The sequence below is a fragment of the Sceloporus occidentalis genome, unplaced genomic scaffold (assembly GCF_023333645.1).
Source record: "Sceloporus occidentalis isolate IW3139 unplaced genomic scaffold, rSceOcc1.0.p SCAF_3, whole genome shotgun sequence".
NCBI lineage: Eukaryota > Metazoa > Chordata > Lepidosauria > Squamata > Phrynosomatidae > Sceloporus > Sceloporus occidentalis.
Window position 1 is genome coordinate 72,533,470 of NW_028316983.1, and position 24,874 is coordinate 72,558,343.

The following is a 24,874-nucleotide window of genomic DNA, read 5'->3' on the forward strand; positions in this document are numbered from 1 at the left end:
TATAGGGAAAGTATAACGCATGTGTCAAAATAGCTTTACTAGTTACCAGTTTTTTTCTGGGCACAATTTAAAGCGTTGATTATGACCTACAAACCCCCAACACAGCTTAGGTCCAGACTGTCTGAAAGACTATCTTTCTATATGAGCCTGACTGTCTTAAGGTTCTTGGCAGAGGACTTTCTCTCCATCCCATCACTATTAAAAACCAATTTGGTGGGAACACCTGATATAGCAAGTTGAAAGAGATGGATGCACAGGTTGTCATCTCGTCTTTTCTCCCAGTCTAAGGGCATGGTCCAGGAAAGGAGAGGAAAATAGCAGAGGTGAATAACTGGCTCCGCAAATGGTGCCGCCAAGAACAATTTGGATTTTTGGATCATGGTCTGAGGTTCCATGAGGAGGGACTTCTGGCAAGGAATAGGTTGCATCTCATGCCAGTTGGCAAAAAGGTTTTTGCCAATAGTTTCAAAAATTTGATCAGGAGGGCTTTAAACTGAGATGTGGGGGAGGGAGACACTAGTCTGAAAGGCAAAAGAGCTGGAGAAAATAGTCAAACTGTCATAGAGGGAACAAGACAAACAGTGCAAGGACCCAAAAGTGGGAAGAAAAAAAAACATGCACAGGCAGCAAGTAGGGGGGACCCATGGTCTAAGATGTCTCTACACTAATGCACAGAGCATGGGAAATAAGCAAGATGAACTTGAACACCTAGCACAACAAAGCAAATATGATATTATAGGCATTACTGAAACCAGGTGGGATGAGTCTCATATTGGAATGTATGAATACAGGGCTATAACCTTTTCAAGAGAAATAGGCAAAACAGGAAAGGAGGAGGAATAGCATTATATGTAAGGGACATTTACATCAGTGAAGAGATCCAGGACATTGATTCTGGAAGCCAGGTTGAGAGCATCTGGATAAAAATTAAAGGGGAGGGAAACAACAGGGATGTTATTGTTGGAGTCTACTACAGACCCCCAAATCAGATGGAGGAATTGGATGATGTCTTTCTAGAACAGATGACCACACACTCGGAAAGGAGAGATGTAGTAGTGATGGGTGACTTCAACTATCCTGATATTTGCTGGAAGTCAAACTCAGCCAAATCCTCAAAGTCTAGCAAATTCCTCACTTGCCTTAGAGGCAATTTCATTGTCCAAAAGGTGGAAGAGGCAACAAGGGGATCAGCTGTTTTGGATCTGATCCTAACCAACAGGGATGACCTAGTTAATGGAGTGCAAGTGGTGGGATCATTAGGTGGAAGTGACCATGTTCTCCTGGAGTTTGTTATACAATGGAAAGGAGACATCAGGCATAGTCAGATATGCATTCTAGACTTTAGGAAAGCTGATTTTAGTAAACTTAGAGAAGTACTGGGGGTAACCCCATGGTCAGGAATACTAAAAGAGAAGGGTGTTCAAGATGGATGGGAGTTTCTCAAAAGGGAGATACTGAAGGCATAGTTTCAAATAGTTCCAATGAGGAATTAAAATGGGAGATGTCTCAAGAAACCAGGATGGATGATTAAGGAACTTTCAAATGAGCTAAATTTTAAACGGAACATGTATAAGGAATGGAAAAATAGGGAAATCACCAAAGAGGAATTCAAACAAATAGCGAGCATGTGTAGGTGTAAAGTCAGAAAAGCTAAAGTGCAGAATGAACTCAGGCTTGCTAGAGAGGTTAAGAACACCAAAAAGGGATTTTTGGGTATGTCCACAGCAAAAGAAAGAAAGAGAAACGGTAGAGCCACTCCGTGGAGAAGATGGCAAAATGCTAACAGGGGACAGAGAAAAGGCAGAATTACTCAACACTTTCTTTGCTTCAGTCTTCTCAGAATAGGCAAAGGGTGCTCAACCTGAAGATAATGGAGGAGAGGAGAGAATAGGGAAATTTCAGGGCAGAATAAGTAAAGAGATAGCACAGGAATACCTGGTTAATCTAAATGAATATACAAATATACTGAGCCCTGGTGGCGCAGTGGTTAAATGCCTGTACTGCAGCCACTCACTCAAAACCATAAGATTGCGAGTTCAATACCAGCAAAAAGGCTCAAGCTCCACTCAGGCTTGCATCCTTCCAAGGTCGCTAAAATGAGTACAAAGATTGTTGGGGGCAATTAGCTTACAGGTGTAAACCACTTAGACACTGTTAGTTCAGTATAAAGTGGTATATATAAATGAAGCTGTTTTGTCTCCAGGACCAGATGAACTAGATCCAAGGGTATTAAAAGAACTGACAAATGTATTATCGGAGCCACTGAGGAGAACGCCCAGCAGACTGGAGGAGGGCAAATGTTGTCCCCATCTTCAAAAAGGGAAAAAAAGAGGATCCCAACAATTATTGTCCAGTTAGTCTGACATCAATACCAGGAAAGATTATAGAGCAGATCATTAAACAGAGAGTCTGTGAACATCTAGAAGGCAAATCAGCCTCAAAACCTATCCAGCTAGTTCTTTCCCATAAAGACTTGTTGCTTTTTGAAGCAAGAGAAAAGTTTCAAAATACAATATAGAATGGGAATGCATTGTTCCAAAAAGGATATTAACATTTGCATTAAGCTAGCAGAAGTCCATGGGTTTATCCAAAGTAGTGTCTATGATTCTCCCACTGGTCTTTATGTCAACAAATAAACTAACATAAAAAAAGCAAACATCTTTCAAAACAAGGACTATATATATGTAACAATCAATTTTCACTTTTAGAAAACAAAACAAAACAAAACAAAAAAACTAGAAATGTTTTGTCTTTCAGGTGGTTCATGGTAAGAGCCAAATACCTTCCACACCCTTTCTTTCTTTCTAGACACGTTAGGGTATACCCAATGTTAAACCGAACACAAACCTTGCACTTGTTCCTCTACCTCCTCCCTTTTACCCTTACAGTAAAATGCTTCTGGTTTTAACAATGGTGAAGCACTCAGAATATTTGACAAAAACTAGTTTCCCCTTAATCTTAAATCACCATTTGTGAAATCTGCACAACAGACAATCTATAGCATGTTGCTAAACCAAAAGGAAGAACAAGAAGGAAGCACATCAGCTCTGGGTTTCTTCTGAAAATGTTATACAGTGAGACCTCCACATTTGTGGTGATTAGAGGCACAGGACCCCCATGAAAATGAAAAAAACTACAAATAAAAAACACTTTTAAAAAACCTGAGAGAACACCTCTCTAGGAATTTCTAGGTTCTCCAGTACAACTCCATGGTCAACATCCACTGGAAGATGACTATAGAATTGCATTGGAGAATTGACAAATGCCTAGAGAAGTGTTTGCCCTAGGAATCTCTGGTTTCTTCAGTGTGCCTTCCAGTGGACATTGACCAGTCATATTGGAGGACTTGAGATTCCTAGAGAGAACATATCAAATCTGTGAATAATCAAACCTGCAACTGTCAAAGTTGCACATGTGGAGTGCCAACTGTATGTGATTACTGCTTATTATCAACTTGCATAAAGCCAATAAGAATGAGGGTTTTTTTTACTCTAGGCTTTACCCTGTGTTTGTGTGCATGGTGTGATTACAACAGGAGATGAGTTTGCACATAACTGTCTTTGCTCAAATGATATTCTTTGAAACAGGTATTTTGTTTATTGCTGTAATTACCATGCAATTATGATGAAGACAAGTTACATTTTACAGTTTCAGAAACTACTTTGGATGGTTGTTTTATCAGATGAACAGAGCAATTCTATGGCACCAGTGATGGTAGTATCCATGGTGGAGAAACTACAACCTCCTACATCCAGTTGGCTCATTCTGGTTTGGACAGAAAGGGACACGGATAATATTTTATTCTCTTTCCCCACTGTTTGATTCTTTTTTCCTCATTGCTTCCATTTACCATACTAACTCCCAGGCCGGCATAATTTTCAGCTCTTGTTTGAGGAGTGTATGTTGGGCAAATGAAGATTCTTCAGCGTTCCAGTCATCCAACATGCTCTCAAACTGCCTGACTACCATTGTGGACAGCACAGCCCAAGTGACAGCAAGATTTGACATCATTCAATGAATACCTCAATAGGGAGACATCCTTCTGTCCGTGGAGAGGAGAGTTACAGTATCCAACAACTCTGGAGGTTTGTCCCAGAGACCTTGAGATTTCATTTTAGCATTTCAGGTAGTTAATTATGAGGGACTGAGAAGGATTTCAGCAGTGTTTTTGTAAAATTTAATTAATTAGAGTGAATTTAATTCAGCTTTTTAAAAAAGTGAACATTTACAAATAAAAACAAGGTTCTGAACTGCCACAATAAATTGATGTACATAAAACACACAGGATTAAAAAAACTTTACATATAAGGAACCAAAATAGCTATTTGTGCAACTGAGTACCAAACTCGGTTCAAGTTTCTCAAAAGGCCTTGGTAGTTGCTAAAAATAACTGCATGAAATATGCATTAAGATCTCAAGAGACTTCACTACTGAATATCTGAATGAATTAAGGATGGCTTCTAGGCCAAAACTGATTCCATGCCAAATTGACTACTTTACATCAAAAAGTGTGCATTCACACAAAAATAAAGTGTGGTTTCATTTACTGACTTTTGCAACATACAACCCTCATACAATGGGTCATCTTATTCAGAAGGGAAAACTAATGCTGGAATAAAACTTCACTCATATCTCTGCCTTCACTGGAACAGCTGCTGGAGAAATGTAGTCACTCCTTTACTTGCAAGGAACATCACCTGCTTTGTTACGTCTATTGCATTTCCCCCCAGAAAAAGGTAAGTACAGTAGTTTCTCCTTAACCAGAGCTCTCACCACCCACTGCCACAGGGAGAACTTTGTGACCTCATCCTTTAGAAGAACTACTGCAAGAAGATGCTTCATGAAGTAAAAAATGGAAAAAATGTCTTGAAAATAAACTGATCTCTTTGCTTTAAAGAACAAGAAGATAAACTCTAGCTGAGACGAAAAGAGAAAAACCTCCTTAGTTTCACCAGTCCCTCTTCTATCAAAAGCAGTATGTCTTCCTTACCAGTAACAAAGCAAAGCTATACACGCTATAGTTTAACTTTTCAAGATACTCCCCATCCCAAATCTCCTACTGCAGGGATAGGAAACTGTTTTTGGTCACCAACTAATTTCCAGCATTAAGCAGCATTTGGATTTAAGTTTTTCTATTTCAGGCAGCCAACCCACCCATGTTCCTGCCTCAACATCCTCTAGAGAACATTAGCTGCTACATTCAGAACTTTATCTTGCAGAGTGACAGAAAATTGGTCGACATTTCACAAGATTTCAAATCCCTAAAAAGAATCCTATGCATACAGAAATAAGATGTGGCAGCTGTGATATTTCTGAAGTTTGCAATAATCACTAAGCACAGTAATGCTATTTGGAGGCACTATTTTTAGTTTACTTGTGATATATCTATTAACCAGTATATCTCTCTCTCATTTCTCTAAGTTCACCTCTATTGTAAAAGCTTTTCTACTTTTTCAAAAATGTTTTTGTTAAATGCCATCCTATCACAAGCCCCCTATTTTCATTCTGGAAGTACACAACAGGGCAACATACAGTCACTGACAGAAGTGCCATTTTGTTTAAAAAATAATGTCACAAACAATATTGATGGATACCAATGTCACCCATGCGATAGCATTCTATATGACATCCTCCTACTTGAAATCTCATTTCATACAAAATGTGAACAGTGTCACAAGTACAATGTCAGAAATGGACTCAACTTCAAAAATTAGTTATACATGCACAGAAAATATATTAAAAACTACTGTACTCAACCATCATAAGGTGTCACAAAGGGTGAAAAGAAACATTATTGGAAAATGTAGTTATACACTGCCACTGGAAAATAAAGCAGTAATCACATTCATAACTGTAGCTTCCATGCTGACCTCTGCTTGCTCTTATCAGCTCTTGTATGTTTTTATGTTATGTAGCTTTGCACAAATTTTACATGCATCTCCTTTTCCTGAGGTGCTACACTGAGTCACACTGAAAGTCATGTAAACAGAGTTCAGAGGCTTGCAACTCCTGACAACTAAGTATAATTTTCAAGGCCTTACAACACATGGCACTGCACCTTGCTGAATTAAGCAAGTTTGGGCCAGGTCAGTGCCTGAATAGACAGTTGTACAAGAATGCTTGGTACTCCCGTCTTAAGTGCCATAAGAATGGTGGGATTCACACAAACACAGACACACAGGTTTATATAGCTGGTGACAGAAGATAAATCTAGTATAGATAATTAAAAAACTGAACAGAATGGGTCAGATAGAAATGAAAATGTGTCTGAAGGCACTTTCATTGTAGAAAAAATAGAGTGGTGTATTTTATAGCTAAAAAGATAAAGGTAGTCCCTTGACATGAATGTCTACTTGTAACTGACTGTAGGGGGCGGTGCTAATCTCCGTCACTAAGCCAAAGAGCAAGCGTTGTCCAAGGACTGCTCTGGCGGTCATGTGGCCAGCATGACTACACTGAATGCTGTTACCTTGCCACCGAAGTGGTACCTATTTGTCTACTTGCATTTGCATGCTTTCGAACTGCTAGGTTGGCAGAAGCTGGGACTAGTGACTTCACCCCATCGTGGAGAACTCGGACCTTGAACTGCCAAACTTCCGATCTTCCAATTGTTAGAACTGGCATCTTAACCACTAAGCCACCGCATCCCTCTATTTTATATCTATATAAACATAATATTGTACAAAAGTTCATTAACTCAATGGCCTTCTCTGAGCAAGCCAACAATTGGCAACAGCAGTTTCCTGATGCATGTAGAATACATGGCTGCATTGTGTCCTACCCTCCTTTCACTGTGGACTGCTAAGTCAACTGACAGAAAATAGAGCTGCAGAATTGTGAAACAGAGGAAGTCATGTTTCAGTTTATCTCTATGTCAGGGGCTCCCAAACTGGGGTGCCTGCACCCTCAGGGGGTGTGAGATAGCATTTCATGGGATGCAACCAAAAGTGGCTTGTGCCCTTGAGTGACAAGTCATGAGTCATCACTCATTTTTTCTGAATAAATTAGAATCTAACTGCTCTATTTAAAATGTCATTTTATGCACTGAGTTTAAAACTTATTTTTTAAAAAAAGTTCAACTTGTTCATCCACAGTATTGTATGTGGTTCAATATCTGGTTCAAAGATTAGAAATTAGACTTCTTTGTCTTCAAATGTGATATTACTTTTATAGGACGTGCAAACATTTATCAAACATTTCCTAGAGGTGTGGGGCATAGGAAAAGCTGGGAACCACTATTCTAAGCACTTTAGAATGTAATGACTGTAAAGAACTGCAAATAAGAAGGAAAGATCCAGAGAATGGCCAAGAACAGTGCTGAAGCCTATACAAAACAACGACACAAAATCTGCTGCTACACACCTCAACTCCACTTATCACAGGAACCATTGGGCAGTCTCAATTCAGTCTTGGTTGAGTTCAGACATTACTCTGTCTGTTGCTCCCTTGACTCCTCGGCAAATGCAGGCCCACCCAGGTCCCAGGCTGCATGCTGAGCCAGATTAATTCTGCTAAATCCTCCAAATTGCTATCTGTTACCACTATTACATCATTAGTTCTTTTAATATATATTTTCACTTATATTCTACTGTGGCAAGGATATCCTGTGAAACTACAATAATAAAGTTCTAAATAAAGAACACCAGCAGTGTTATGCTATAGAAGCATAGGGCATAAATGGTCCTATGTTCTATTACTTGGTTCCAATTAAAGCGATGATATTAAAAATCAAGAGGCTAGATTATGAAAACACTTGCAATTAATATTAATTGGATGGTTAACCACAGTGTTCTCTACATAGGTCTTCTGTTGAAGATAGTAAAGAGGCTACAACTAGCGTAAAATGTTTTCTACCAATATGTTGACCAGGACAATGAAAGGTGAATATATAACTCCAGGTTAGAAATCTGTGCATTGACCCAATTCAAGGTGCTAGTACTAATATACAAAGCTCTAAATGGCTCAGGATCAAAGAATGAAATATTTTCTCCACCGCGTATTGACCAATGCAGGATTTAAGATCAGTTGAGGAGTTTCTGCTTGTATGTCGGCCTAAAACACATGGCAAGATTCTTTCAGCTGCAGCATCCCAGCTATAGAATGACCACCCAATGGAAACCAGACTCTTCCTCTTGCTGTTGTCATTTAATTATCAGATGAAAATGCATTTGGTTTGCAAAAACTTTTGTGGGACAGCAAATGACTCATTTGTGTAGTTGCTGGCTTTTGCTGATGGTTTTATTGCATTTTATAATATATTATTTTTAAAATTCTGTTTTAATGGTGGTTGTGTCTTGTGTTGCATTCTGTGCAGGTTGTTAGCCATTCTCAACTCTTTGTGAAGAATGGCAAAATGTGTGCACACACACACATGCATTCATATATAAATAACACATGGATGAGAATCATACTAGATTACTTCAGTAAACAATGTTTGTTTACACAGTTTTAGGTAGAATAACTAGTGCAAGGGGCTTGTTGGTTAATGAATGCAATCATACCTCAGTAAGGGCATGCAATTGTCCTTGATGAACACAGACACCCATAAACCTGCAAAACAAGAGCAAATAATTGTAAGTGAGAAACAGATGCAATGCATTTTGTCAACTTTAAAACAGGTTCTCATTATGGTTGCAGATGTAAAAACAAAATTCAAATAAAACTCAAGTGACAGGAGCTCCAAAGTATTTATCAATTATGCTGCATAAAATAGAAAGATAAAATATAAGTATGCAGTAATTTTTTCATTTTGGTCTATCTTCTTATTTTGTTTGTCATGAAGTCTGATGAAGAATTCTAAGGAACCCAAATGTTAGCAGAGATCAGTATTTTGTAACTTTTGAGTTACCTAGTAACGGGATTAGACTAACACAGAGTTCAGCATTTTTCTTCTAGTCAACACAACTGCATTCACTTTGTTTTTATCTACTTAATAGATACAGCAACACTGAGAATTTCATAAAGTTTAGAGAAAGAGTTTATAAAACTGAGTGTCACAACTGACATCCTGGATAAGAAACCCAACTGTTCTCAAAACAGTTGGGAAGAAATTTGGCTGAAGGTAATGAGGACATCTGTTATGCTAGAAAATACCACTATGTAATTTAAGTTGTAGCCTGTACAACTGCACATCTTATGAGTATCAAATTGGATAATGTGTATGATCTTCATGGTACAGACCCATGTTTAGATGCCAACAGCTACACTGCACCACATACCTGTGGTGCTGGTAGGTGGAAATGACAGAAATTCACATACCTACATTTTCTGCCTCCACCATCCCTACAAGAAAAGCCATTATCTAGTAGGTTAGAAATGTCCTGTAGCCTCTTGTGTTCCTACCAACCTCGGGAAAAGGGCTTCCTGTTCAGCCCCAGTCCCTTCTAAGCTATTCAGGTTTAGAGACAGTGATACATGGAGATCTTGACTACCTAAATAAACAAACAAACAGCTTCATTTATATATCGCTTCATACTGAACTAACAGTGTCTAAGCGGTTTACAACTGTAAGCTAATTGCCCCCAACAATCTGGGTACTCATTTTAGCGACCTCAGAAGGATGCAAGCTTGAGTCCTTTTGCTGGTATTGAACTCGCAAACTTATGGTTTTGAGTGAGTGGCTGCAGTACAGGCATTTAACCACTGCGCCACCAAGACTCTCAAACTAAAGTTTACAAACCCATTTTTGACTACAATTCAAACCATTTTTGAACATTTTTGCATACACATTTACTGTCAGCACAAAACACAGTTACTTCTAAAACTGAAAACCATGTAAGAGAAAAGTGGGAAGATGAGAGATAGCGTGAAAGGTCATTCCCACAATCACCGCAGCAGAGACCAAGACTATAGAATATGGTATAAATATGTTCACCTTAGAGTGACTAGTTGGAAACAACTTGAAAGCACACAACAATAATCAGCAATATAACTATACAGAACTCATGATGAGGATATATCTCCCTATCCAGAAATATGCAAATCATGGTCCAAACAAGCATGACTAAATTCTATCTAGGTTTCTGCATTGACACACTTTCTGTATTCAAAAGCTTCTGGGTAAGTCAGATTCAATGCATCTGCAATCTAATCCTCCAGAGGAGGAAGAATCCTTGATTTAATTTAGTAATTCTAGGCTCTTGACAAATAGCCCTTTATCTGAGACACACAGATAATGCCACAGTTCCAGTATTATTCATGCTATTTAGAGAAATAATAAGGGGTGTTAAACATAAAGTGCCTAAAAGTTCAGCTGGTTCAGAATTTGGTTGTCAAGTTGTTAACCAGAATCACCCAGACTGGACAGTATAACAACGGTAAAAGATCTTTAGAAACTTCCAGCTCATTTCCAAAATCAGACTGTTTATTTTGAGCAACAAATAGCTTTACAGAATAATTTAAGCCTAAAATACGTACTTATTTAATAGATAACAGAGTAATTTGAAAACCACTTCCATCACCACAATTATTTGCACAGACATTAATTTTTTAAAATCTTATACTTTTAAATTTAAATTTTGAAATTGGCTGATTGCTTTTAACCTTTAAATTTTACTATTAGTGTTTAGAGTAAGTTTTATTGTTTTGAATTTTAATTTTAATGCACACCAGCTTTAAATCGTTTCTGGGGTAAAGTAATGGTATATAAATTTTTTAGCAAAATCACTCCTTCATGACCCTACCTTGTCTATAAAAAGCTTTATCAGAAGCCCTGCTCTGCATACTCCCATTGAGATCAGAAAAAATGGCATTTGGGGTGTTTGTTAGCTGGGTACCTCATTTATGGAATACTCATCCCAGGAAGAGTAACAGACTCCTTTTTTTTTGCTCTTTAGATGATATTTTAATGATCCGTTTCTCAGGTATTAGGATATTTTTTCAGTGAAATGAAGAATATCGGCCACTTGATGGTTGCTTTCACTTGTATTGTTTATACAAATACAGAGAAGCTAGGTGGTGGTAGAAAACTGGACCCTGGCTCCTGCATGTTGCCCACCCCTGCCCTAGCAGAAGATATGCCATATTATTTGTGGCAGTATGATTATCTCCCTTCTAAGTAGTAATCGAGTCTAACCTAGCTTCAGCTTCTAAAATTAAACAACTGTGGGTGTGTTCATAGTATATTAATTTGCAATGTGTTTTTTTTAAAAAAAAAACCTCTATAATGATAGCTTTTTTAAAAAAACAGAAAGGCACAGATAAGTGAGATTTTTCTCACATTCTAACTCTGTGTGTGTGTGTGTGTGTGTGTGTGTGTGTGTGTGTGTGTGTGTATCCTGCTCTTTTCCCAGGACTGGGACTCAGAGCAGCTTCACAGTATTTTTTTAAAAAATAGTACAATAAAATAAAAAGTACATTGAAAAGAATTTTTAAACTGGTCCAACATTGAACATCCCAGCCTGTCCTTATAGTAATTCCCTAAATGCCTGTGTGAACAGGTAGGTCTTCACCTGCTGGTGGAAGGCCATCAAGGAGGGAGCCATTCTGATCACCCTGGGCAGGGAGTTCCAGAGTCTAGGGGCAGCCACTGAGAAGGCCCTCTCTCGTGTCCCCACCATGATGTTGGGACAGAGAGAAGGGCTTCCCCAGAGGATCTTAGAGTCCGGGCCGGTTCATACCAGGAGAAATAGTCTGCCAAATAGTGTGGACCTGAGCCATGTAGGGCTTTGTAAGTAATAACCAGGACCTTGAATTATAGAATCATAGAATCATAGAGTTGGAAGAGACCACAAGGGCCATCCAGTCCCCGGAAACAAACTGGCAGCCAATGACGCTGTTTCAACAGGTGCATTGTATGATTTCTGTAATCTGTCCCTGTTAATAGCCTGGCAGCAGCTCTTTGAACCAGCTGGATTTTCCAAACACTTTTCAAAGGCAGCCCCATGTAGAGCCCATTACAGTAGTCCAAATGGGATGTAACCAAGGCATGTACTCTATGGCCAAATCTGGCTTCTCAAGGAACGGGTGCAGCTGGCGTACAAGTTTTAAATGTGTGAAAGCACTCCTGGTCACAGCAAAGACCTGGGCCTCCAGGTTCAAAGCTGAGTCCAAGAGTACCCCCAAACTGCAAACCTATGTCTTCAAGGGGAGTGTGACCCCATCTAACACAGGCTGGATCCCTATTCCCCGATCTGCTTTCCGACTGACCAGGAGCACCTCTGTCTTGTCTGGATAAAGTTTCAACTTGTTTGCCCTCATCCAGTCCATTACTGAAGACAGGCACTGGTTTAGGACCAGGACAGCCTCCTTGGATTGAGGTGGGAAGGAGTAGTAGAGTTGAGTGTCATCTGCATATTGATGACACCGCACCCCAAAACTCTGGACAACCTCTCCAAGCGGTTTCATGTATATGTTAAACAGCATAGGGGACAACACAGAACCTTGAGGGACCCCACAGGTCAATGGCCAGGGGGTCGAACAGGAGTCCCCCAGTACCACCTTCTGAGTTCGCCCCTCCAGGAAGGAATGGAGCCACTGTAGAACAGTACCTCCAAGCCCCATCCCAGAGAGGCGGTATAGAAGGATACCATGATCAATGATATCAAAAGCCACTGAGAGGTCCAGGAGAACCAACAGGGACACACTGCCCCTATCCAGTTCCCTGAGTAGGTCATCCACCAAGGCGATCAAGGCTGTCTCTGTTCCATAATAGAGCTTGTTAAATATACTGAATCACAAAGGTTCTATTTTTCCTACTGTAATGTTTGTTATTTTACTGAAGAAGGACTGACACATGATACTGCTCTTCCAAATTTGAATTTAAAAAACCCAAATTGAACAAAAAGAAATGGAACAAATATTTCAAAGAAAACACATTTAGGGACACTTGTTTACCTTGATCAAGATAAACTTGACCACCACACAATAAACATGCTCACTGAATATGAAGCAACAGTAAAGTGGTCTCCTGAGGACATTTAAGATAAAACTGAACCACTTTTTATAAAGTATCTTTGAAAAGTTCATTAAAATGAAAACAGTATTTACTTATATTTCAAGCAAAATAAAGTAAATGATATAAGAACTTTTATTTTTCATATTACTGAAAAAGAATCCTATACTTTCTGCCCTTATTCAAATTCACTGGTGGAAAGACATTAGAAATCCTATACCCCAATACTGCCCTACAGATGGTTTGGTTTCCTCTGTGCTAGAACAGTGGCCTCAGTTCTGTAGTGAATGCCATATGCTTCAACTTTCTAGTTATCTTGAAGTACTTTAACCATTTTATATTCACTGTATACTTACAAATATTGTACCTGGAAGATTCTTAATATCTTGTATGACTTATATTTTAGTTATATTTTGTTATTTATAATAAATATCTCCTTAGAGTATCTACTACTCGACACTCCTTTTACACGTGTCTTGGCTCAGTTGATGCTTGAGAAGACTGTACAAGTACAATCCAACTCATGCTTCCACTGAAGTCAGGACATATTGGAGTGAATCACAGAATCTGAAGAGACCACAAGGGCCATCCAATCAAACCCCCTGCCATGCAGGGAACCACAATCAGACCTTTCACCATTTTAGTCACCCTCCTTTGGACATGCTCCTGTTTCTCAACATCCTTTTTGAATTGCAGTGCCCAGAACTGGGCACAGTATTCCGGGTGAGACCTGATCAAAGCAGAATATAATGACACTATTGCTTCCTTTGATGTAGACACTATACTTCTATTGATGCAGCCTAAAATTGCACTAGCCTTTTTCACTGCCACATCACACTGTTGACTTAAGTTCAACTTGTGGTCTACTTGGACTCCTAGATCCCTTTCACACATAGTCTCCTTAAGTCAGGTGTCCCCCATCCTATGTCTATGTAATAATAATAATAATAATAATAATAGGATTTATTTATATACCGCCCAATCACTGGGAATCCGAGTGGTTTACAACAGAGGGGATAATAGACGGTTCCCTGACCTCAGGCTTACAATCTAAAAGACACGACACAAAAGGAGAAGGGAATGGTGAGGGGGGGGGGAGGGAATCAGGTCCAGCAGTTATTCTCTCCCTCTGAGGCCTGGACCAAGGCATATGTACTGGAGGGAGGGCTCTTCTTCTTCTTCCAGGCAGACCTGATGGAGCTAGCCTGCTTCTCTCTCCCTCAAGATGGTGGATGAAGGGAGGGCTTGTCTTCTTCCAGACAGGCCTGTTGGAGTTAGCCTGCCTTCCTCTCCCTCAAGATGGTGGATGAAGGGAGAGCTGTATTTTATTTTTCTGCTGTAAGTGTAGTACTTTACATTTCTCTGTGTTGAATTTCATTTTGTTAGCTTTGGCCCAGCTTTCTAGTCTATTAAGGTCATTTTGAATTTTGATCCTGTCCTCTGGGTATTAGTTATTCTTCCTAATTTAGTGTCATCTGCAAATTTCATAAGTATGCCCCCAATTCTGTCATCAAAGTCATTGATAAAGATGTTGAATAGCACTTGGCCCAGGACAGAATCCTGGGGCACCATACTGGTCACTTCTCTACAGGATGAAAAGGAACCATTGTTGAGCACCCTTTGGGTTCAGCTGGTCAACCACTTACAAATCCATGTAATGGTTTCCTTTATTCTAGGCCATGTGAAAGTATTGTAACAATTCTGACAAGTCCATGAGTCAATCAGTAAAATCCAAGCACATCTGGAAAGTACATAATTGTAATGTGCATATTATTTAAATGATCTGTTCTCCTTTTTCCCCTCTACATACATAAGAAGTCTGATGGAAACATAAATATTAAGTACAATAGTAATATTCCTCTTAGATAGTATATGCCAGTAACCCCTCTCCACTTCATATCAACATTAACCTTCCAAAACAATTATTAGTACTTCACATAAAATGGTCTCTATTTTCATTCCCACCACCACTTTTTAAAGATAAGCAAGTTGTTTTCTTTCCATCCTGTGATCTTTAGACAGTGCAATCATTACATCACAGAGGTTAACTTTAATTTAGTACTCATATTTGTAAAAATTAAAATTAGTGACTTTCACACTGGCATGAAAACCTTCCTGAACAAGACTATTTCACTAATTAGTATAGACAGAGTATGACTGAACACCTAAAGGGCTAAAAATCTACAGGCAGAGAAGAGATTAGATGGAAACCTCACCCTCAGTATTTCCATATATATAAGCTGCACTTTAGACATTTAGTTTGTTTAATATAAAGATTTAAAAATTATTTGTAATGATATTTGGCTAAAGGTACTAAGATGCCTCCTTGTGATTAAGAAGATTTGCCTTATTTAGGTTTCTGACTATGAAAAATTTTTATGCACATTCAGCCAACCTTGTTTTTAATTATTTTCAACCCTTTAGAATCCATGCATAATGCTCTGAAGGAGAGCCTGAATATGCAAGCACCCTGAGAACAGATGGGCTTTGTGCTCAATCTTCCTTTTCTGGTCTGGACATTCAGGTAAACATATGAATAAAGCTGCATATAGACTTATGTCACTCTATATGAAGTTGACGTATGCATTGACAGTACATGATATGTCCTTTACAATGTTTCAAAGAACGAAACTGGAAAAACCACCTCTGAGTATTCTTTGCCTAAGAAAATCCAATGAAATTCATGGGGTCATGAGAAGTCAACAGATGACTTGAAGGTGTGTGCACATGTGCATACACACACATAGACAGGCAGAGCCACAGAGTGATGAGGCTGCTGCTTTTGAATAAGTTAATGAATAAAATAAAAAAAAAAACTTTACAAAAATATACCCTATGAAATTAATGGGTCACCGTTGGTCAACAGGTGACCTGAAGGCACACATATAGACATAATACAATACCTGATCACCAAAGCAAGATGCCAGAAAGGAAGCTAGAGGTATGATACGAATAAACAGGAAAGGATTAGAAAGCAAAGAAAGGGACAATGAACTAACTAAACAAGCTACATGTAAGCCTCAGCAAAATGCATGTCTCAACTTTCAAGAGACACTTATATACTCATGCTATTCTCACCAACTATGAGTGACTATCATGAATAAATAAGAACACAATCTGCACCTCCACATACAAATGCTTTCTTCTACATACACACTCACATACACACATCTTTCTTACTTTAGTATGTTTGGATGTGAAAGCCTGTTCATAAGCTGGACTTCTTTTAGCATGTTTGCACGGTTGCTGTTTAGTGTATTCATCTTCAAAGCCATTACCTGATCGGATACCTTGTGCCGTACCTAAAGAACAAATCCAAAAGGAAAAAAAGGTATGAGCTATTAGTACAGTGGAGCACAAGAAAAGCATAAATTGCCATAATAAGTATTTAGAAAATCATTATATTTCCTTATATATATAGTGGCCAAAATAATTAATCACATTTTAGATATTTAAGAACTTTCCTACAACTTAAAAACTTACACAATAATAGATTCCTCACTCCTCCACCCATGTCTACACTACATATTATGGATTTATAGTATGCAGTTAGTGAAGCATGGCACTGCTAACACCATGAGTTTGTTGTTGTTAACTGTGTTCCAGTCAACTTCAACTCATAGTGATCCTGTGAATGAAACTTCTCCAAAGCCTCCTCTCCTCAACTGCACTGCTCAGCTCCTGCAAGTCCAGGCCTGTGGCCTCCCTGATTGAATCTATCCATCTGGTGTGGTGTCTTCCTCTCTTTCTACTACCTTCTACCTTTCCCAGCATTACAACTTTTTCTAACAAATTGTGTCCTCTCATGATGTGACCAAAGTACAACAGCCTTAATTTAGTCATCTTGGCTTCCAGGGAGAGTTCAAGCTTGTTCTATTGTAGGATTCATTTGTTTGCCTTTTTAGCCACCCATGGTATCCTTAGAACACCGTAAGACTCCACATAAATTCCCCTCAGTGTAATATTTTTTTTCTCCATACCAAATTAGCAATTGGCCACGTCTGTTTTAACGGCAGGCCTACACATATTTAATCATATGGATGACAGTAAAAATGGTCTCCCTGTAAAAATGTTTTCACATCAACACTGTAACATGATGCACAAGCCATTTCATGATTGTTCTGTACTTCTTTCCAAAGAATTATGATAGTCATTGACAGCATGGAAGTAATTATGCAAATACCATTTCCACTTTTCTCAACATCTAAATATAATCTGAAGACATAGCTTGATTTTGTTGCGGGTGTACTACAGATCAATGTTATGATTTGTTTGTTGTTTGAAGTCAACCACATTTTCTTGTGTGGAAGGCCACTATAAAGGTTTCTGTATTGAACTATGTATGTATATATATATATATATAAGCCACCCTATACATGAAATTATCTGAGTAATTCATAGAATAATTAAAAGTAAAATATAATAACATTATTATTATTATTATTATTATTAACATTATTTATACCCCGCCCTTCAGCCCTAATGGCTCTCAGAGCGGCTTACAATTATTATTTTTAATAAGACGGTTCCCTGCCCTCAGGCTTACAGTCTAAAAGACATGACACAAAAGGAGAAGGGAATGGTGGTGGGGAAGGGGATGAAGTCCAGTGGTTCTTCTCTCCCTCTGATGCCTGGACCAAGGCAGATGGACTAGAGGGAGGGCTCTTCTTCTTCAGGCTAGCCCCTGGTAGAGCTGGGCCAGCCTATTCACTCCCTCCCAGGCCGAATAATAAAATAATAAAACATAATAAAACTCAGCATTAACTCAACTACTAAAATCAACCCATTGAAAAGATAAACTCTTTTAGCACCCCAGTGCAACTGTACTGACAAAACGGGGATGAAGAAAGATGGAAGTCACTGTTACACATCCCTGTATATTCCATATCTGATTAAACATTTTAATTCAACAAAACACTACTATTAAAATACAATGCTGCAAAGCCTGTCCAGCCTTGTTTTTGCTTTCACCAGTTTCCTGCAATTGGCTGATTGTATTGTATGTTGCTTTTATATTTGGAATCAACCCCCAGGGTACTCAAATAAATGCAGTATAGCTCCACGAAACTGCAAGAGGGAGGGCATTTTAAATTTAGCATTAGTCACATGCATCATTTTATCATTTTCATTATATTTTTTCATGATCTTCCAGCCATAATAACATCAGCACCATAAATGGTCTGCAGATGTGCACACCAACTGCATTACTGTTTCTAAATCTATTAACTATATTTTAGTGGCTCTAAGATTACTTCTCACAGTGTACATTCAAACACACAACCCTTTTGTCCCTCCAATACTAGTCAAGTATGTTTTGCAGGTTTTTAAAGTACTGCTATAGTTTTACTCTGTCTTGCCACTGATAAAACACATAGTTTAGAGCTTATGACAACTGAAAAAAATTGCAAACTATCCTACTTCTGCACAGTTCATAAAAAAACAACTTGAAGAGTTGTCTGACATAACATTCATTTTTATATGCATGTTATTTTCCTGAAACTATTGTCACTTTTAGTTCTGCACTTTTTCTGATGAGACGTTTAAATGTTAAGATAATATTGGAAAACAGTATGAGATACAGAACAGATTAATAAACATGATGTGTATTTTAGCTGCAGTGATATATGTGAAAAGGTTTCTTGCAAGGAAGTACATTGCTACCAGGAGGCCAGTGTGAGGAGACCTCTGTTTGAACTTATGGTGACAAACAGTGCTTTCCAATGCATGCAAGATGTAAGCTTGTAACATTAGGGATACATGTTCTGTCAGTATTAACTGTAACACTCCATACTAAATGTAGAATCATGTTTGAAATTGTAATCAAAGCAAGGTGTTAAATCACTGAACACATTGGCTTACTCTCTTACTATTCTGTTTTAGCATTTTATACCATAATACTATTGAATTATTTTAACAATGTCAAGCAATGCCAAGCAAAATATTGAGAGAAAAATCTGAACATACATTTTCATTCCTGCAAAAGCTTATCATACTGTATAACGAATCTCTGCTGAAGATAACTGCCATCAGCAGAAGTTTGAAAAGGCAGATAAATGAACGCATGTAGAATACACACTAGGAATTAACCACCATGTCACCAGGCAAAGGTAACCCTCCTTATGAGACCCTCTCACCAAGAAAACCCTGTGATGAGACAGTCCCCAGCAAACAAAAGACAGGACTAGAACACAAACTGAGAATTCGAAAGGAACAACAATGATAGAACATGGGAACAAGGGAAAATTACACCAGACAGAAGAACAAACACATTAGAAAAGATGGAAAGACAAGCAGCATTGTCCAACAAAACAAACATGATCCGAAGCAGTACCACACATATAGCAATGTGGGAAATGAGAAGGATGAGCCAAAGGAAGCTAGATATAGTAAAAAGGGGAAATGGAATGCATAAACATAGCAATACTAGGGATGAGCAAGCTAAAATGGACAGGAATGGGTCAATTTGACTCAGATAACTACACTGTGTTCTACTCAGGAAATGAAAAGACACAAAAAAATAGGGTGGCTTTCATACTAAGCAGAGATGTGGCAAAAGCAGTGAAAAGATACAATGCAAAGTGAGGCCAAATCATGTCAGTAAGACAATAGGGGAAACCTACAAATATCACCATAATCCAAGCAAATGTGCCAACCACAGATGCGCAGAAAGATGAAATTGAGAGAATCTATGAATGACAACATACCAGCACTTCAAATTAATCACAGGTGACTGGAACTTTAAAGCAGGCAACAAAGAAAAATAATAGGAAGATTCAGTTTCACAGGTGAGCCCCTGATAGAATTCTGCAAGGCCAACAACCTATTGATTGTGAACACCTTTTTCATACAACCAGAAATAAGACTATACATATGGACACCATCAGATGGCTAATACTAAAATTAGATAGATTATATAACTGGATGTAAAAGATGGAGAAGCTCTATTTTGGTCGCCAAAACTAGACCAGGTATTGATTCTGGTTCAGATCACAAACTACTTATATAAAAAATTAGAGTAAAATTGAAGAAGAAAACAAAACCAATCATTATACTAAAGTATGATCTGAATAACATCCCAACAGAATTTACTGGCAATGTAAGAAACAGATTTGCACTTTTAGCTTTAATCAACTGAGAACCAAAAGAGTTATGGGAGGAGCCAAGGACATAATCAAGGAAGAAAGTAAGAAGAAAATTTTGGTGACCAAAAAGAAAGCGAAGACACAATGGATAAAAGATGAAATGCTTGACGCAATTAAGAAAAAAAGCAAAAGAAAGGGGAGACAGGATCAAAACCAGACCCATGAATTCAACTGTACAACCACTAGTGTGCAAGGATAAAGAGAACTACTACAATGATCAATGCAAAGAAATAGAAGAAAACAACAAAAAAGGAAGAATAAGAGGCCTCTTCAAGATCTGAGAACTCAAAGGGAAATTCAAACCAAGAGCAGGGATGCTCTATGAGAGCAAAAAGATACAAGACCAAGAAGAAATTACTGGATGCAATACACCAAAGTTATATAAAAGTTATATATATATTATATATAAAATACAGTGGAACCTCGGGATACGAAATACCCGGGTTATGAATTTTTCGGGACCCGAAAAAAACCCATAGGAAATTATTGATCCGGGTTACGAAAGTTTTTTCGGGTCCCGAAAAAACTTTTGGTGCTTTTCGGCGCGATTTTACACCAAATCGCGGCTTTTCCCCATTAGCGGCTATGGGGATTCGGCTTGCGAAAGCCGTTCGGGTTACGAAAGCGGCCACGGAACGAATTAATTTCGTAACCCGAGGCTCCACTGTATAAAAGAGACGAAAAAATGAATGACATATGGGTCAAAGTACCATATGAAGATAAACTGCAAATTCTAAAAAGCAAGCTGGAAGCTGCAATACGGAAATTAGCAAAAATAAATCACCAGAAATAGATGATAGTCCAATTGAACTGCTACAATACACACATACAGAATCCTATCTTGTGTTAATCAACATGTGTCAACAAATACGAAAAACAAAAGGATGGCCAACAGACTGGAAACAATCATCATGCATTCCCATCGGCAAAAAGGACCCAAAAGACTGCATCAGCTATAGAAACAGAGGCAGTACAGACGGGCAATTTCTGCCGTCCTGTCAGCAAACTAGGGCTAGATGAGGCTAGGCATTTACATGTCCAGAAGCCCTAGTCTGCTGGCACACTGCCATCATGGCTCACCCCCATCCACACGGGGGCACCATGATTACGTGAGCATGGCGCAGCGCCCAAACAGCACTGGCTGGAAGGGGTGCAGTCACAGTGTGTGAGCTTGCCAATCACGCCCCTTCCAGGAAGCTGCTTTCGGCAGCTTCTTTTTGCTCCCGAGAGGGAGTGGATCGTTGCCGTGCTGTTTGGTTGCTGCAAAATATCATATATGCAAAAATATCATATGAAGTGCAGGAGGAGTGAAGACAGGAAGAAGGAATATCAACAATCTAATATGCAGACAACACCATGCTACTAACTCACAACATGACAAGCTTGGAAAAACTACTAAGGAAGGTCAAGGAAGAAAGTACAAAGAAAGGCTTACTGATGAACATAAAGAAAACAAAAATAATGACCACAGAAGGAGACCCATAAATTCAATGTACTGGTAGATAACAACGAAACTGAAATAGTAAGAGTTCCCATACCTTAGATCAAACACTGATAAGGATGGAGACTGCAGCCAAGAAATCAGAAGACTAGGAATAGAGAGAACTAGAAAAGAGCCTAAGGAATAAAGATATACAACTAAGCACTGAAGTTAGAATCGTCCAAACCATTGTATTCCCAATTACCATGTAGAGATGTGAGAACTGGGCAGTGAAGAAAGCAGATAGGAAGAAAACCAATGGATCTGAGATGTAGCTGGAAAAGAGTGTTGAGTATCCCGTGGATAGCCAAAAAGACAAACAAATTGGTCCTTGAACAGATCAAACCTGAGCTCTCCCTGGAAGCCATGATGACCGAATTGAGACTGTCATACTTCTTACACATCGTGAGAAAGCATGTCTCACTAGAAAAAACAATGTTGCTAGGAAAAGTAGAGGGCAGTAGAAAAAGAGGAAGCCCACGTTTTAGATGGATAGTCACAATCAGACTATCAGTAGTCATGGGCATGAATTTGCAGGACCTAAGCAGAGCAGTTGAGGACAGAGGGTCTTGGGGGTGTCTCATCCCATGAGTTAGGGTCGACTCGAGGGCAGCAGCAGCAACAACAACAACAACAACAACAACAACAACAACAACAACAACCAACCAACCAACCAACCAACCAACCAACCAACCAACCAACCAACCAACCATATTCCAAGGGAGAACAAAAAACTAGCATCTTGAACTGATAACACTGACACTGGGTAATCACACTTTTATGATATAAGGCTGCAACCCTATGTACTATTGGACAATGGCCAATAAACCCAGTAGGGCCTGCTTTTAAGTAAGCCTGTTTAGTGTTATATTGGCGGGATACAGACAGGCAAAAAGGGGTGTATTCATGACGTCATGAAGGTAGAGCCTTCAGACGGGCCTTACCTGAATGCCGCCATGAACACGCCCCCCGCACGCCCCAAGCGGGAAGAAGCGGCATTAAAAAGGTGCTGCTTTTCTCCGCTTCTTTTCCGTTTGATGCGCAGCTGCGCAGCTCCGTCTGTAAGCTGCTGCACCAGTACGCCAGAATTGCTACGCCGCTAATTTAAGATGCCCATTTAAAAGCTCTGTGTCTGCTGCGTCGCATAATGAGTCGGGGTCCTGGAACATGCGCAGTTTGCAGTCAGGCTTTAATTGCAGCGTCAGCTGCCATGCAGGTGTGGAAGCTGCAGCACAGCTGCAGCGCATTTTAAGACTCGTAACCCTAACCCTAACCCTAACCCTAGAGCAACATGTACGCATGCGCTGCTTGGAAAGTTTGGACTTTAAAGTGAGCCCCTACACACATTCCTGTGCCATTTTCACCTAACAATAAAAACCGCTAAAACTGTAAATATTTACATATATACAAGGGAGGTGATGGGGGATGGCAGGGGGACAGCGGTGGCAGCGGCGACAGCTGTGGCTGTGCATTGCAGATTCAGCAAGAGCGCGGGGACCAAAGGAGGGGAGGCATCCATGATGCTGGTGACACTGGCAAAGTGCAAGAGGACAAGGATGCCAACACCAGCTGATCACCAGCTGGCAGGAGACCACCATTGTTCTTGGGCAGAGCGGGGGGAAAAGTTTTAAAGGGGCTTGGGCACTTTAAATGTGCACATAGGCTTTCTGCTGCCGCTGCTTAGCGCTGCAGCTGCGCAGCTGCGCATCCGCCAGCCGGCAAAGGAAAAAAAAAAAGCCCCGTTTTTGGCCGCCCGTGAGGAAGCTGCCTCTCTCTTTGCAGCGTCCTCCGAGGCGGCGGTTTGGAAACTGCGGGTCAGAAGCGGCCCCAGGTGAGGCGTCTTCACTGCCCCCCATGTGGAAGCCCCATCTCCTGAGCCACGCCCCCGGGGTGGGCTGTCTGGAGGCTCCGTATTCAGCAGAATACACCTCCAAGTGTGATGCGGCAGCTAAAAAGGCCAATGCTATTTTAGGCTGCATCAATAGAAGTATAGTGTCTAGATCAAGAGAAGTAATAGTGCCACTGTATTCTGCTTTGGTCAGGCCCCACCTAGAATATTGTGTCCAGTTCTGGGCGCCACAATTCAGAAAGGACATTGAGAAACTGGAGCGTGTCCAAAGGAGGGCGACAAAAATGGTGAAGGGTCTGGAAACCATGCCCTATGAGGAACGACTTAGGGAGCTGGGGATGTTTAGCCTGGAGAAAAGAAGGTTAAGAGGTGATATGATAGCCCTGTTTAAATATTTGAAAGGATGTCATATTGAGGAGGGAGCAAGCTTGTTTTCTGCTGCTCCAGAGAACAGGACCCGGAACAATGGATGCAAGCTACAGGAAAAGAGATTCCACCTGAACATTAGGAGGAACTTCCTGACAGTAAGGGCTGTTCGACAGTGGAATGCACTTCCTCGGAAGGTGATAGAGTCTCCTTCCTTGGAGGTCTTTAAACAGAGGCTGGATGGCCATCTGTCAGGGATGCTTTGATTTGGATTTCCTGCATGGCAGGGGGTTGGACTGGATGGCCCTAGTGGTCCCTTCCAACTCTACGATTCTATGATTCTATGATTCCCCTGCCCGTTTGTATCCCGCCATTGTAAATTTATAACCAAGGGCACAATTCTAATTGCTATTTCTAGTTTATGAGCTGCTATCAGACATTAGAGAATACAAAGGTCATTTCTAGCCCAGCAACTTGTATGAAGGAAGTAGTTGCGATAAAAATCTTTACTTCTATAGTTTATTATGACACAGATTATGATTGTACAAGCACAAAAGATGATGAGTATATCCCAAAAATATTTTCCCAGCCACAAAAACATTTAAGTACAGTGCAGGGGATCCGTTACGGACGCCCCTGCGTAAAAAAAAGTGTGCATGCTCGAGCTCCATTGAAAGTAATGGGGCTCTTGCATATGGCAGTGGCGCAGTACTGTGGTGGCACGGCCGCGCCATGGGTGCATGCCCCATTAATCTAAATGGGACGCACCGCCCTGCATGGCTTTCAGCATATGCGTATAGTGCATCCGTGTATGATGCGGGCACATGGTAGTATGCTAGCCTTCTTATGTACCATACATACTCGACTATAAGTTGACTTCATGTATAAGTCTAGGGCAGGTTTTAGGGTCAAAATTATGGATTTTGATATGACCGGTAGGTAAATTGATAGTAAAATTTAGGGGCATGTAACAAAAGATCTAAAGGATGAAGCCAAGTAAAACAATGCTAAAGAACTTACAAAATTCCAGGAGACATAACTGTGCTCACACTAAAGTCTGGATGGATGAGAGAATAGAAGGGGGCCAGTGCTTCCAGGATGGATTATGCTTTGCCTTTCACCAGGGGATAGTTCCCTTTTTTACA

The 24,874-nt window shown here is 39.8% G+C and overlaps 1 protein-coding gene across 1 annotated transcript in view; it reads right to left on the reverse strand.

Annotated features, from left to right (window-relative positions):
• The window catches only part of TESK2 (testis associated actin remodelling kinase 2), a 78,696-nt gene that overhangs the window by 32,938 nt on the left and 20,884 nt on the right, over positions 1-24,874 (reverse strand). The window contains exons 3-4 of the mRNA XM_089515027.1: positions 16,073-16,194; positions 8,502-8,550 (exon numbers count right to left, since the gene is read on the reverse strand). Coding sequence (XP_089371153.1) covers positions 8,502-8,550; positions 16,073-16,194 — 171 coding nt within the window. The remainder of the gene's footprint in view (positions 1-8,501; positions 8,551-16,072; positions 16,195-24,874) is intronic.